At 44.9% G+C, this 16,485-nt stretch overlaps 1 protein-coding gene across 1 annotated transcript in view; it reads left to right on the top strand.

Annotated features, from left to right (window-relative positions):
* Window positions 1-16,485, top strand: part of LOC135519055 (interleukin-1 receptor accessory protein-like 1-A) — a 332,630-nt gene that overhangs the window by 206,037 nt on the left and 110,108 nt on the right. The window contains exon 3 of the mRNA XM_064944099.1: window positions 4,751-5,036. Coding sequence (XP_064800171.1) covers window positions 4,751-5,036 — 286 coding nt within the window. The remainder of the gene's footprint in view (window positions 1-4,750; window positions 5,037-16,485) is intronic.

The following is a 16,485-nucleotide window of genomic DNA, read 5'->3' as shown; positions in this document are numbered from 1 at the left end:
TGTGTATGATTGTTTCCCCCTCTGGCTGAGTCACTGTGTATGATTGTTTCCCCCTCTGGCTGAGTCACTGTGTATGATTGTTTCCCTCTCTGGCTGAGTCACTGTGTATGATTGTTGCCCTCTCTGGCTGAGTCACTGTGTATGATTGTTTCCCCCTCTGGCTGAGTCACTGTGTATGATTGTTGCCCTCTCTGGCTGAGTCACTGTGTATGATTGTTTCCCCCTCTGGCTGAGTCACTGTGTATGATTGTTTCCCTCTCTGGCTGAGTCACTGTGTATGATTGTTTCCCTCTCTGGCTGAGTCACTGTGTATGATTGTTTCCCTCTCTGGCTGAGTCACTGTGTATGATTGTTTCCCCCTCTGGCTGAGTCACTGTGTATGATTGTTTCCCCCTCTGGCTGAGTCACTGTGTATGATTGTTTCCCCCTCTGGCTGAGTCACTGTGTATGATTGTTTCCCCCTCTGGCTGAGTCACTGTGTATGATTGTTTCCCTCTCTGGCTGAGTCACTGTGTATGATTGTTGCCCTCTCTGGCTGAGTCACTGTGTATGATTGTTTCCCTCTCTGGCTGAGTCACTGTGTATGATTGTTTCCCCCTCTGGCTGAGTCACTGAGTTTATTATTGTTTCCCCCTCTGGCTGAGTCACTGTGTATGATTGTTGCCCTCTCTGGCTGAGTCACTGTGTATGATTGTTTCCCTCTCTGGCTGAGTCACTGTGTATGATTGTTTCCCCCTCTGGCTGAGTCACTGTGTATGATTGTTTCCCCCTCTGGCTGAGTCACTGTGTATGATTGTTTCCCCCTCTGGCTGAGTCACTGTGTATGATTGTTTCCCTCTCTGGCTGAGTCACTGTGTATGACTGTTTCCCTCTCTGGCTGAGTCACTGTGTATGACTGTTTCCCCCTCTGGCTGAGTCACTGTGTATGATTGTTTCCCCCTCTGGCTGAGTCACTGTGTATGATTGTTTCCCTCTCTGGCTGAGTCACTGTGTATGATTGTTTCCCCCTCTGGCTGAGTCACTGTGTATGATTGTTTCCCTCTCTGGCTGAGTCACTGTGTATGATTGTTTCCCCCTCTGGCTAAGTCACTGTGTATGATTGTTTCCCCTCTGGCTGAGTCACTGTGTATGATTGTTTCCCCCTCTGGCTGAGTCACTGTGTATGATTGTTTCCCCCTCTGGCTGAGTCACTGTGTATATCTGTTTCCCCCTCTGGCTGAGTCACTGTGTATGATTGTTTCCCCCTCTGGCTGAGTCACTGTGTATGATTGTTTCTCCCTCTGGCTGAGTCACTTTGTATGATTGTTCCCCCTCTGGCTAAGTCACTGTGTATAATTGTTTCTCCCTCTGGCTGAGTCACTGTGTATGATTGTTTCCCCCTCTGGCTGAGTCACTGTGTATGATTGTTTCCCCCTCTGGCTGAGTCACTGTGTATGTCTGTTTCCCCCTCTGGCTGAGTCACTGTGTATGATTGTTTCCCCCTCTGGCTGAGTCACTGTGTATGATTGTTGCCCTCTCTGGCTGAGTCACTGTGTATGATTGTTTCCCCCTCTGGCTGAGTCACTGTGTATGATTGTTTCCCCCTCTGGCTGAGTCACTGTGTATGATTGTTTCCCCCTCTGGCTGAGTCACTGTGTATGATTGTTTCCCTCTCTGGCTGAGTCACTGTGTATGATTGTTTCCCTCTCTGGCTGAGTCACTGTGTATGATTGTTTCCCCCTCTGGCTGAGTCACTGTGTATGATTGTTTCCCCCTCTGGCTGAGTCACTGTGTATGATTGTTTCCCTCTCTGGCTGAGTCACTGTGTATGATTGTTTCCCTCTCTGGCTGAGTCACTGTGTATGATTGTTTCCCTCTCTGGCTGAGTCACTGTGTATGATTGTTTCCCTCTCTGGCTGAGTCACTGTGTATGATTGTTTCCCTCTCTGGCTGAGTCACTGTGTATGATTGTTTCCCCCTCTGGCTGAGTCACTGTGTATGATTGTTTCCCCCTCTGGCTGAGTCACTGTGTATGATTGTTTCCCTCTCTGGCTGAGTCACTGTGTATGATTGTTTCCCCCTCTGGCTGAGTCACTGTGTATGATTGTTTCCCTCTCTGGCTGAGTCACTGTGTATGATTGTTTCCCCCTCTGGCTAAGTCACTGTGTATGATTGTTTCTCCCTCTGGCTGAGTCACTGTGTATGATTGTTTCTCCCTCTGGCTGAGACACTGTGTATGACTGTTTCCCTCTCTGGCTGAGTCACTGTGTATGATTGTTTCCCCCTCTGGCTGAGTCACTGTGTATGATTGTTTCCCCCTCTGGCTGAGTCACTGTGTATGATTGTTTCCCCCTCTGGCTGAGTCACTGTGAATGATTGTTTCCCCCTCTGGCTGAGTCACTGTGTATGATTGTTTCCCCCTCTGGCTGAGTCACTGTGTATGATTGTTTCCCCCTCTGGCTGAGTCACTGTGTATATCTGTTTCCCCCTCTGGCTGAGTCACTGTGTATGATTGTTTCCCCCTCTGGCTGAGTCACTGTGTATGATTGTTTCCCCCTCTGGCTGAGTCACTGTGTATGATTGTTTCCCCCTCTGGCTAAGTCACTGTGTATGATTGTTTCCCCCTCTGGCTGAGTCACTGTGTATGATTGTTTCCCCCTCTGGCTGAGTCACTGTGTATGATTGTTGCCCTCTCTGGCTGAGTCACTGTGTATGATTGTTTCCCCTCTGGCTGAGTCACTGTGTATGATTGTTTCCCCCTCTGGCTGAGTCACTGTGTATGATTGTTTCCCCTCTGGCTGAGTCACTGTGTATGATTGTTTCCCCCTCTGGCTGAGTCACTGTGTATGATTGTTTCCCTCTCTGGCTGAGTCACTGTGTATGATTGTTTCCCTCTCTGGCTGAGTCACTGTGTATGATTGTTTCCCCCTCTGGCTGAGTCACTGTGTATGATTGTTTCCCTCTCTGGCTGAGTCACTGTGTATGATTGTTTCCCTCTCTGGCTGAGTCACTGTGTATGATTGTTTCCCTCTCTGGCTGAGTCACTGTGTATGATTGTTTCCTCTCTGGCTGAGTCACTGTGTATGATTGTTTCCCCCTCTGGCTGAGTCACTGTGTATGATTGTTTCCCCCTCTGGCTGAGTCACTGTGTATGATTGTTTCCCTCTCTGGCTGAGTCACTGTGTATGATTGTTTCCCCCTCTGGCTGAGTCACTGTGTATGATTGTTTCCCTCTCTGGCTGAGTCACTGTGTATGATTGTTTCCCCCTCTGGCTGAGTCACTGTGTATGATTGTTTCCCCCTCTGGCTGAGTCACTGTGTATGATTGTTTCCCTCTCTGGCTGAGTCACTGTGTATGATTGTTTCTCCCTCTGGCTGAGTCACTGTGTATGATTGTTTCTCCCTCTGGCTGAGACACTGTGTATGACTGTTTCCCTCTCTGGCTGAGTCACTGTGTATGATTGTTTCCCCCTCTGGCTGATTCACTGTGTATGATTGTTTCCCCCTCTGGCTGAGTCACTGTGTATGATTGTTTCCCCCTCTGGCTGAGTCACTGTGAATGATTGTTTCCCCCTCTGGCTGAGTCACTGTGTATGATTGTTTCCCCCTCTGGCTGAGTCACTGTGTATGATTGTTTCCCCCTCTGGCTGAGTCACTGTGTATATCTGTTTCCCCCTCTGGCTGAGTCACTGTGTATGATTGTTTCCCCCTCTGGCTGAGTCACTGTGTATGATTGTTTCCCCCTCTGGCTGAGTCACTGTGTATGATTGTTTCCCCCTCTGGCTGAGTCACTGTGTATGATTGTTTCCCCCTCTGGCTGAGTCACTGTGTATGATTGTTTCCCTCTCTGGCTGAGTCACTGTGTATGATTGTTTCCTTCTCTGGCTGAGTCACTGTGTATGATTGTTTCCCCCTCTGGCTGAGTCACTGTGTATGATTGTTTCCTTCTCTGGCTGAGTCACTGTGTATGATTGTTTCCTTCTCTGGCTGAGTCACTGTGTATGATTGTTTCCCTCTCTGGCTGAGTCACTGTGTATGATTGTTTCCTTCTCTGGCTGAGTCACTGTGTATGATTGTTTCCCCCTCTGGCTGAGTCACTGTGTATGATTGTTTCCTTCTCTGACTGAGTCACTGTGTATATCTGTTTTCCCCTCTGGCTGAGTCACTGAGTGTATATCTGTTTTCCCCTCTGGCTGAGTCATTGAGTGTATATCTGTTTTCCCCTCTGGCTGAGTCACTGAGTGTATATCTGTTTTCCCCTCTGGCTGAGTCATTGAGTGTATATCTGTTTTCCCCTCTGGCTGAGTCACTGAGTGTATGACTGTTTTCCCCTCTGACTTAGTCACTGTGTATAACTGTTTTCCTCTCTGGCTGAGTCACTGAGTGTATGACTGTTTTCCCCTCTGACTTAGTCACTGTGTATAACTGTTTTCCTCTCTGGCTGAGTCACTGAGTGTATGACAGCACACACACACAAACCTACGAAACACACAACGATTTAGCATCTACAGAGGTCACATTGGTGAAATGTGTACCCAGATTTAGAATTATCTTGCTCAGTGCACAATATGGGTAGTGTGTTTCTGACTTGTTTCCATGGTTACTGAGTAAGGAGGAGGGGACTAATGATGGCAGAGTATAAGAAACATGTTTAACACTGTTGATTCACCATACCCCCCCCAATAGTTGACGGTTGTACGGACTGCTCAATAGAATATAATCACATCCTAATTGTCTCTATCTCTCGACGTCTCTCTCTTTCCTTCCATAGTTGACGGCTGTACGGACTGGTCGGTGGACTACCTGAAGTACCGTGTGTTGAAGGGGGAGCCGGTGAGGCTGAAGTGTGCCCTGTTCTACGGCTACATCCGGGCCAACTACAGCCAGGCTCAGAGCGTGGGCCTCAGCCTCATGTGGTACCGCAGCTCTGGCCTGGGCCACGGAGACTTCGAGGAGCCCATCTCCTTCAACGGTGTGCGCATGAGCAAGGAGGAGGACGCCATCTGGTTCAGACCGGCCGACCTGCAGGACGTGGGCCTCTACTCCTGTGTCCTACGGTAAGACAGGAGGGACATAGTCTACTCTAGTCGACTCCTGTGTGCTACAGTAAGACAGGAGGGACATAGTCTACTCTAGTCGACTCCTGTGTGCTACGGTAAGACAGGAGGGACATAGTCTACTCTAGTCTACTCCTGTGTGCTACGGTAAGACAGGAGGGACATAGTCTACTCTAGTCTACTCCTGTGTGCTACGGTAAGACAGGAGGGACATAGTCTACTCTAGTCGACTCCTGTGTGCTACAGTAAGACAGGAGGGACATAGTCTACTCTAGTCTACTCCTGTGTGCTACCGTAAGACCTAAGAGACAGTAGGGATATTAGAAATAAAGTAAAACAATTGAGACAGTAGTGATACTATAGATACAGTAAGACATTAGAGACACTAGTGATACTATAGATACATTAAGACATTAGATACAGTAGTGATACTATAGATACAGTGAGACATTAGATACAGTAGTGATACTATAGATACAGTGAGACATTAGATACAGTAGTGATACTATAGATACAGTAATTCATTAGACAGTAGTGATACTATAGATACAGTAAGACATTAGAAACAGTAGTGATACTCTAGATACAGTAAGACATTAGATACAGTAGTGATACTATAGATACCGTAAGGCATCAGATACAGTAGTGATACTATAGATACAGTAAGACATCAGATACAGTAGTGATACTATAGATACAGTAAGACATTAGATACAGTAGTTATACTATAGATACAGTAATTCATTAGACAGTAGTGATACTATAGATACAGTAAGACATTAGAAACAGTAGTGATACTCTAGATACAGTAAGACATTAGATACAGTAGTGATACTATAGATACCGTAAGGCATAAGAGACAGTAGTGATACTATAGATACAGTAAGACATCAGATAGAGTAGTGATACTATAGATACAGTAAGTCATTAAATACAGTAGTGATACTATTGATACAGTAGGACATTAGATACAGTAGTAATACTATAGATACAGTAATTAATTAGAGACAGTAGTGATACTATAGATACAGTAAGACATTAGATACAGTAGTGATACTATAGATACAGTAAGACATCAGATACAGTAGGGATACTATAGATACAGTAAGTCATTAAATACAGTAGTCATACTATTGATACAGTAAGACATTAGATACAGTAGTGATACTATAGATACAGTAAGACATTAGAGACACTAGTGATACTATAGATACAGTAAGTCATTAGATACAGTTGTGATACTATAGATACAGTAAGACATTAGATACAGTAGTGATACTATAGATACAGTAAGACATTAGAGACTGTAGTGATACTATAGATACAGTGAGACATTAGATACAGTAGTGATACTATAGATACAGCAATTCATTAGAGACAGTAGTGATACTATAGATACAGTAAGACATTAGATACAGTAGTGATACTCTGGATACAGTAAGACATTAGATACAGTAGTGATACTATAGATACAGTAAGTCATTAAATACAGTAGTGATACTATTGATACAGTAGGACATTAGATACAGTAGTAATACTATAGATACAGTAATTAATTAGAGACAGTAGTGATACTATAGATACAGTAAGGCATAAGAGACAGTAGTGATACTATAGATACAGTAAGACATCAGATACAGTAGTGATACTATAGATACAGTAAGTCATTAAATACAGTAGTCATACTATTGAAACAGTAAGACAGTAGATACAGTAGTTATACTATAGATAAAGTAATTCATTAGACAGTAGTGATACTATAGATACAGTAAGACATTAGATACAGTAGTGATACTCTAGATACAGTAAGACATTAGATACAGTAGTGATACTATAGATAAAGTAAGACATTAGATACAGTAGTGATACTATAGATACAGTAATGCATAAGAGACAGTAGTGATACTATAGATACAGTAAGACATCGGATACAGTAGTGATACTATAGATACAGTAAGTCATTAGATACAGTAGTGATACTATAGATACAGTAAGACATTAGAGACACTTGTGATTCTATTGATACAGTAAGGCAGAAAATAGTAGAAACACTGGGTAAGAGAGGAAATTAATAATGATTTACTCTTGCATGCAACATGCTCCCTTCCAATCACTACATTCAATTGAAGATCTGTTTAATATTGATGGCTGAGTCTCTTTTTCACACTTTCTCACTTGCACTCCCTCACTCCCTCTCTCTCACTATCTCTTCCCCCCTCCATTCTCTGGTAGAGTCAGAATCTTAATGGTCGTGTTTTTGTCGTTCTGTCTGAGCATCTGAAGTGGATGTTTCTCATATGCCTGGAGGCGTCATTGTACTCTCTCCCTCCCTCTCTCCGTCACTCGGCTCTCATTTACTCCTCTCTCCGTCACTCTGCTCTCATTTCTCCTCTCTCCTTCACTCATGCTCTCATTTACTCCTCTCTCCATCACTCTCTACGTCACTCTGCTCTCATTTACTCCTCTCTCCTTCACTCTGCTCTCATTTACTTCTCTCTCTGTCACTCTGCTCTCATTTACTCCTCTCTCCGTCACTCTGCTCTCATTTACTCCTCTCTCCTTCACTCTGCTCTCATTTACTCCTCTCTCCGTCACTCTGCTCTCATTTACTCCTCTCTCCTTCACTCTGCTCTCATTTACTTCTCTCTCCGTCACTCTGCTCTCATTTACTCCTCTCTCCGTCACTCTGCTCTCATTTACTCCTCTCTCCCTCCCTCTCTCCGTCACTCTGCTCTCATTTACTCCTCTCTCCCTCCCTCCCTCCGTCACTCTGCTCTCATTTACTCCTCTCTCCTTCACTCTGCTCTCACTTACTCCTCTCTCTGTCACTCTGCTCTCATTTACTCCTCTCTCCGTCACTCTGCTCTCATTTACTCCTCTCTCCATCACTCTCTCCATCACTCTGCTCTCATTTACTCCTCTCTCCGTCACTCTGCTCTCATTTACTCCTCTCTCCTTCACTCTTTCCCTCTCTTAGACTAAAAACATAATTTCTCAGGCTAGAACACTGACACTGTTCTCTACAGAATACTGTTCTCTACAGTACACTGTTCTCTACAGAACACTGTTCTCTACAGAACACTGTTCTCTACAGTACACTGTTCTCTACAGTACACTGTTCTCTACAGTACACTGTTCTCTACAGTACACTGTTCTCTACAGTACACTGTTCTCTACAGTACACTGTTCTCTACAGTACACTGTTCTCTACAGTACACTGTTCTCTACAGAACACTGTTCTCTACAGAACACTGTTCTCTACAGTACACTGTTCTCTACAGTACTGTACGTGTAGGTGTATGACGCTGGACAAGCAGATAACCTGCATTATGAAATTCAAAGCATGTTCTCCAATGTTTTAAAGTGTTAAACAGCCTCAGGCTTGGTATGTTCAAATGTGTTGCATGGAACGATTCAAGGGTTATCCAGTACCCTAATCAGAGAAGCACTTTGGAGATTTGTAGCGAGCTGAAATCAAGGGTAAGCTTCGCAAATTTTATCATACATGACCCAAACACTTCATCCAAACAGCTGTGCTAGGAAAAGAGAAAGAGTGAGAGAGGGAGAGAGAGAAAGAGGGTGTGAGAAAATAGGGAAAGTGAGAGAGCGAGAGAGACATGTATAAAACATTAGGAACAGCTACTCTTTCCATGACAAAGACTGACCAGGTGAATCCAGGTGAAAGCCTATGTATGATCCCTTATGTCACTTGTGCTTCTGTTCCCAACCAAGGAGGGCCTACACCAGCACCTACATCTTCTGCACAGATTCTGTCAGACCTGGGACAGTAAATCTCAGTATGACAAAAATAATGGTGTTCCAAAAAAGGTCCAGGTGCCATGACCACAAATGCAAATCCCATCTAGATACCATTGCCCTAGAGCACACAAAAAACAATCAATCAATCAAATGTATTTATGATGCCCTTCTTACATCATCTGTCACAAAGTGCTGTATAGAAACCCAGCCTAAAACCCCAAACAGCCAGCAATGCAGGTGTAGAAGCACGGTGGCTAGGAAAAACTTCCTAGAAAGGCCAGAACCTAGGAAAAAACCTAGACAGGAACCAGGCAATGAGGGGTGGCCAGTCCTCTGGCTGTGCCGGGTGGAGAATATAACAATACGTACCTTGGTCTTAACATCAGCGCCACAGGTAACTTCCACAAAGCTGTAAACGATCTGAGACACAAGGCAAGAAGGGCCTTCTATTGTCAGGACCCGGTTACGAACCTGGGTCTCCGGAGTGAGAAACAGTCACTTAACCAACTGAGCCACGAATAGTCAGCAGAACCCAGAAGATGAGGCAGACACAGCAGTACTTAAGACGGTGTATTTAATAAAGTAAAAAGGAGAAGTCCTTCAATACAAAAATGGTAAATCCAAAAGGTGGTAGGAATAGCACAAAAAAAGCCTTAAGAGATACTCAAAAACAAAAACAGAATTCCACAAGAGCATCCACCGGAATCGACAAGAATACACAGAACACTAGGGCCGGGTGCTAACATACAAACACAGAGCACAGAACTGAGGGAAACTAAGGGTTTAAATACAATCAGGGGAAACGAGGCACAGGTGCAAATAATAATGGGGAACAAGGGAAAAAACATAAGGTCAAAAAGCACAATGGGGGCATCTAGTGACCAAAACCCGGAACAACCCTGGCCAAATCCTGACATTCTATACCATCAAAATGAACATAAAATTCAATACACCAAATTGAGACTGCATGCATAATTCTGCAAAAGTATGCTCTGTGTACAACTTAAAACACCAAATAATATGCATGCAGAGCAGAATTAGGCCGATACCCACTGATTATCACAATCCAAAAAAAGAGCCGTTAAATTCTACAACCACCTAAAAGGAAGCGATTCCCAAACTTTCCATAACAAAACCATCACCTACAGAGAGATGAACCTGGAAAAGTTCCCTAAGCAAGCTGGTCCTGGGGCTCTGTTCACAAAGACAAACAGACCCCACAGAGCCCCAGGACAGCAACACAATTAGACCCAACCAAATCATTAGAAAACAAAGAGATAATTACTTGACACATTGGAAATAATTAACACAAAAACTGAGCAAACTAGAATACCATTTGGCCCTAACCACAGAGTACACAGTGGCAGAATACCTGACCACTGTGACTGATCCAAACTTAAGGAAAGCTTTGACTTTGTACAGACTCAGTGAGCATTGCCATGATAGTTCTCAAGAGATGACAAGCTATGTGCACACTGCCCACAAAATGAGCTGGAAACTGAGCTGCACTTCCTTGCCTGCCAAATGTATGATCATATTAGAGACACAAATTTCCCTCAGATTACACAGACCCACAAAGAATTAAAAAATATATCCAATTTTGAAAACTCCCATATCTATTGGCTGAAATACCACAGTGTGCCATCACAGCATGAATATTTGTGACCTGTTGCCATAAGAAAAGGGCAACCAGAGAAGAACAAACACCATTGTAAACACATATGTTTCTTTATTTTCCCTTTTGTACTTTAACTATTTGCACATCATTTCAACACTGCACAGTGCATTCGGAAAGTATTCAGACCCCTTGACTTCTTTCACATTTTTGTTACATTACAGCCTTATTTTTTTCACTCATCAGTCCACACACAATACCCCACAATGACAAAGCAAAACCTTTCTTTTTACACCTTTGCAAATGTCTAAATAATTCAGACCATTTACTTAGTATGTTGTTGAAGCACCTTTGGCAGGGAGTCTTCTTGATTATGATGCTACAAGCTTGGTGTCACACCCTGACCTTAGAGAGCCTTTTTATGTCTCTATTTGGTTTGGTCAGGGTGTGATTTGGGGTGGGCATTCTATGTTTTGTAATCTATGATTTTTGTATTTCTATGTTTTGGCCGGGTATAGTTCTCAATCAGGGACAGCTGTCTATCGTTGTCTCTGATTGGGAACCCTACTTAGGTAGCCCATTTTCCCTCCTTTCTTTGTGGGAAGTTGTCTTTGTTTAGGGCACATACAGTGCCTTGCGAAAGTATTCGACCCCTTGAACTGTGCGACCTTTTGCCACATTTCAGGCTTCAAACATAAAGATATAAAACTGTGGGACACAATCATGAAGTGGAACGACATTTATTGGATATTTCAAACTTTTTTAACAAATCAAAAACTGACAAATTGGGCGTGCAAAATTATTCAGCCCCCTTAAGTTAATACTTTGTAGCGCCACCTTTTGCTGTGATTACAGCTGTAAGTCGCTTGGGGTATGTCTCTATCAGTTTTGCACATCGAGAGACTGACATTTTTTCCCATTCCTCCTTGCAAAACAGCTCGAGCTCAGTGAGGTTGGATGGAGAGCATTTGTGAACAGCAGTTTTCAGTTCTTTCCACAGATTCTCGATTGGATTCAGGTCTGGACTTTGACTTGGCCATTCTAACACCTGGATATGTTTATTTTTGAACCATTCCATTGTAGATTTTGCTTTATGTTTTGGATCATTGTCTTGTTGGAAGACAAATCTCCGTCCCAGTCTCAGGTCTTTTGCAGACTCCATCAGGTTTTCTTCCAGAATGGTCCTGTATTTGGCTCCATCCATCTTCCCATCAATTTTAACCATCTTCCCTGCTTGTGGCAAACTTTAAATGACACTTTTTATGAATATCTTTAAGAAATGGCTTTCTTCTTGCCACTCTTCCATAAAGGCCAGATTTGTGCAATATACGACTGATTGTTGTCCTATGGACAGAGTCTCCCACCTCAGCTGTAGATCTCTGCAGTTCATCCAGAGTGATCATGGGCCTCTTGGCTGCATCTCTGATCAGTCTTCTCCTTGTATGAGCTGAAAGTTTAGAGGGACGGCCAGGTCTTGGTAGATTTGCAGTGGTCTGATACTCTTTCCATTTCAATATTATCGCTTGCACAGTGCTCCTTGGGATGTTTAAAGCTTGGGAAATCTTTTTGTATCCAAATCCGGCTTTAAACTTCTTCACAACAGTATCTCGGACCTGCCTGGTGTGTTCCTTGTTCTTCATGATGCTCTCTGCGCTTTTAACGGACCTCTGAGACTATCACAGTGCAGGTGCATTTATACGGAGACTTGATTACACACAGGTGGATTGTATTTATCATTATTAGTCATTTAGGTCAACATTGGATCATTCAGAGATCCTCACTGAACTTCTGGAGAGAGTTTGCTGCACTGAAAGTAAAGGGGCTGAATAATTTTGCACGCCCAATTTTTCAGTTTTTGATTTGTTAAAAAAGTTTGAAATATCCAATAAATGTCGTTCCACTTCATGATTGTGTCCCACTTGTTGTTGATTCTTCACAAAAAAATACAGTTTTATATCTTTATGTTTGAAGCCTGAAATGTGGCAAAAGGTCGCAAAGTTCAAGGGGGCCGAATACCTTCGCAAGGCACTGTAGCTTTTAGCTTCACCATATGTTTTGAAGTGTGTATTGTTTTGTTCGGCGTCTTTAATCAAATAAAAAGGAAAATGTACGCTCACCATGCTGTGCCTTGGCCCTAATCCTTCAACAGCCGTGACAGAACTTCCAACCAACAACGGACCAAGCAGCGTGGTAAGAAGGAGCAGCGTGTAATGGACTCCTGGACATGAGAGGAAATCCTGGATGGGAAAGGACCCTGGAGGCAGGCTGGGGAGTATCGCCGTCCACGGGAGGAACTGGAAGCAGCCAAAGCTGAGAGGCGATGCTATGAGGGAACACGGCTGGCAAGGAAGCCCGAGAGGCAGCCCCACGGGGAGTGTGGCAGAGTCAGGTTGGAGACCTGAGCCAACTCCCCGTGCTTACCGTTTCGGGCGTCGTACTGGTCAGGCACCGTGTTATGCGGTGGAACACACGGTGTCTCCATTACGCGTTCTTTGCCCGGTGCCCTACATCCCAGCTCCCCCCATCCGCCATGCTATGGTGAGCATCCAGCCTCGACGGATTGTGCCAGCCTTGCTCTCCAGACCTCCAGTACATCTCTATGGCCCAGGATATCCTGCGCCGGCCCTGCGCACGGTGTCTCCAGTGCGTCCTGTGCCTGCTCCCCGCACGTGCTCAGCCTAAGCCACCATCCAGCCAGGACGGGTTGTGCAGGCTCTTAGCTCGAGGCCTCCAGTGCGCCTCCACCACCCAGTGTATCCGGTGCCTCGGCCAAGGACAATGCCTCCTGTATGTCCCTCCAGCCTGCTGAGTCCTGTGCCTGCGCCCAGAACTAAGCCTCCAGTGATGATCCGTGGCACGAAGCCTCTAGTGATGATCCATGGCACGAAGCCTCCAGTTATGATCCATGGCACGAAGCCTCCAATGATGATCCATGGCACGAAGCCTCCAGTGATGATCCATGGCACGAAGCCTCCAGTGATGGTCCATGGCACGAAGCCTCCAGCGACGGTCCAGAGCCAGTCCAGAGCCCCCAGCGACGCTCCCCAGTCCAGAGCCCCCAATGAGGGAGCCCAGTCCGATGCCCACAGCAACGAGGGTGCCCAGTCCGGGGCCCGCAGCAACGAGGGTGCCCAGTCGGGGGGGGCATCTTTTATCAAATAAAAAGGAAAATGTACGCTCACAACCTTGGTCCTAATCCTTCAACAGCCGTGACACTTGGCACACCTGTATTTGGTGAGTTTCTCCCATTCTTCTATGAAGATCCTCTCAAGCGCTGTCAGGTTGGATGGGGAGGGTCGCTGCACAGCTATTTTCAGGTCTCTCTAGAGATGTTCGATCTGGTTCAAGTCCGGGCTCTAGCTGGGCCACTCAAGGAGATTCAGAGACTTGTCCTGAAGCCACTCCTACGTTGTCTTGGCTGTGTGCTTAGGGTCGTTATCCTGTTGGAACGTGAACGTTTGCAAGATCCTGAGTGCTCTGGAGCAAGTTTTATCAAGGTTCTCTCTGTACTTTGCTCCATTCATCTTTGCCCCGATCCTGACTAGTCTCCCAGTCACTGCTGCTGAAAAACATCCCTTCATCATGATGTTGCCACAACCATGCTTCACCGTAGGGATGGTGCCAGGTTTCCTCCAGATGTGACACTTAGTATTCAGGCCAAAGAGTTCAATCTTGGTTTCATCAGACCAGGGAATCTTGTTTCTCATGGTCTGAGACTTTAGGTGCCTTTCGGCAAAATCCATGTGGGCTGTCGTGACTTTTACTGAGGAGTGACTTCCGCCGAGCCTTCTCCACCACAAAGGCCTGATTGGTGGAGTGCTGCATAGATGGTTGTCCTTCTGGAAGGTTCTCCAATCTCCACAGAGGAACTCTAGAGCTCTCAGGTTCTTGGTCAAGCTCCAACCATCAGGTTTTGCTCAGTGATTGACGATCATATTTATCAAGCTACAAGGCGAGACCCAGATACAGACACAGGAGGCAGATGGTTGGCGTCTTAGATATTTATTGATCCAAAAAGGAGTAGGCAAGAGAATGGTCGTGGACAGGCAAAAGGTCCAAACCAGTTCAGAGTCCAGGAGGTACAGAGTGGCATGCAGGCTTGAGGTCAAGGCAGGCAGAATGGTCAGGCGGTGGGTACAGAGTCCAGAAACAGGCAAGGATCAAAACCGGAAAGACATGCAAAAAAAGAATAGAACAGGCAGTAGCACGGGAAAAACACGCTGGTTGACTTGGACATACAAGACGAACTGGCACAGAGAGACAGGCAACACAGGGATAAATACACTGGGGAAAACAAGCAACACCTGGAGGGGTGGAGTCAATCACAAGGACAGGTGAAACAGATCAGGGTGTGACAATATTGTATAATAAAAGCCTGCTCAGAATTTCAATTATCACTTAAAGTTTGACTGTTAGCGTAGAAGATTATAATGGGAATAGAATCGTCTATCTGGAGCGTATATAGTCCTACTATATTATTTTGCATTGGAGTTATGCTGCTATATTGAGTTGGCTATATCTAAACATACATCAATCCTTCAGTGGAGAAAGTTATTCCCTGGAAGGAGATATGGATGTGCACAGGATAATTGAAGCGTTTAGTGTGTGTGTATGTGTGCGTGTGTGCGTGGGTGTGTTTGTGTGTTAGCCCCTTTGTCCTTAGCCATCTGAAACCTAACTTTTCCTATCAGTGTGTGTAGGTGACTACATAACATTCATTTTCTCTCTCTCTCCCTCCATCTCTCTCCTTCCCCTCTCTCCCTCCATCTCTCTCTCCCCCTCCATCTCTCTCCCTCCTCTCTAATTTTCCAACCCTATGATGCCATCTTTTTTGTGAAGTGCACCAGTCCCTCCTGCAGCAAAGCACCCCCACAACATGATGCTGCTACCCCAGTGCCTCACGGTTGGGATGGTGTTCTTCGGCTTGCAAGCCTCCCCTTTTTCCTCCCAACATAATGATGGTCATTATTGCTAAACAGTTCTATTTTTGTTTCATCAGACCAGAGGTCATTTCTCCAAAAAGTATGATCTGTGTCCCCATGTGCAGTTGCAAACCGTAGCTTTTTTATGGCGGTTTTGGAGCAGTGGCTTCTTCCTTGCTGAGCGGCCTTTCAGGTTATGTTGATATAAGACTCGTTTTACTGTGGATATAGATACTTTTGTACCTGTATCCTCCAGCATCTTCATAAGGTCTTTTGCTGTTGTTCTGGGATTGATTTGCACTTTTTGCACCAAAGTACGTTCATGTCAAAGGAGACAGAACGCGTCTCCTTCCTGAGCGGTATGACAGCTGCGTGGTCCCATGGTGTTTATACTTGTGTACTATTGTTTGTACAGATGAAAGTGGTACCTTCAGGTGTTTAGAAATTGCTCCCAATGATGAACCAGACTTGTGGAGGTCTTTTCTGAGGTCTTGGCTGATTTCTTTTGATTTTCACATGGAAGAAGCGGCTACTCCAAAACCGCCATAAAAAGCCAGACTACGGTTCACAATGACCATCGTTATGTTTGGAGGAAAAAGGGCGAGGCTTGCAAGCCAGAGAATACCATCCCAACCGTGAAGCACTGGGGTAGCAGCATCATGTTGTGGGGGTGCTTTACAGCAGGGGGGTCTGGTGCACTTCACAAAATAGATGGATATATTGAAGCAAAATCTCAAGACATCAGTCTGGAAGTTAAAGCTTAGGTGCAAATGGGTCTTCCAAATGGAGAATGACCCCAACCATACTTTCAAAGTTGTGGTAAAATGGCTTAAGGACAACCAAGTCAAGGTATTGTAGTGGCCATCACAAAGCCCTGACCTCAAACCTATAGAAAATTTGTGGGCAGAAATGAAAAAATGTGTGTGAGCAAGGAGGCATACAAACCCGACTCAGTTACACCAGCTTTGTCAGGAGGAATGGGCCAAAATTCACCCACAAGCTTACGGAAAGCTACCCGAAATGTTTGACCCAAGTTAAACAATATAAAGGCAATGCTACCAAATTCTAATAGAGTGTAAATGTATTTGGCTAAGCTATATGTAAACTTCCAACTTCAACTGTATATCTTTCTCTCTTGCTCTCTCTTGCTCTC

The sequence above is a fragment of the Oncorhynchus masou genome, chromosome 29 (genome assembly GCF_036934945.1).
Source record: "Oncorhynchus masou masou isolate Uvic2021 chromosome 29, UVic_Omas_1.1, whole genome shotgun sequence".
Classification (NCBI taxonomy): Eukaryota; Metazoa; Chordata; class Actinopteri; order Salmoniformes; family Salmonidae; genus Oncorhynchus; species Oncorhynchus masou.
The sequence above is the reverse complement of the archived record's forward strand: the minus strand, read 5'-3'. Positions and strand labels throughout refer to the sequence as shown.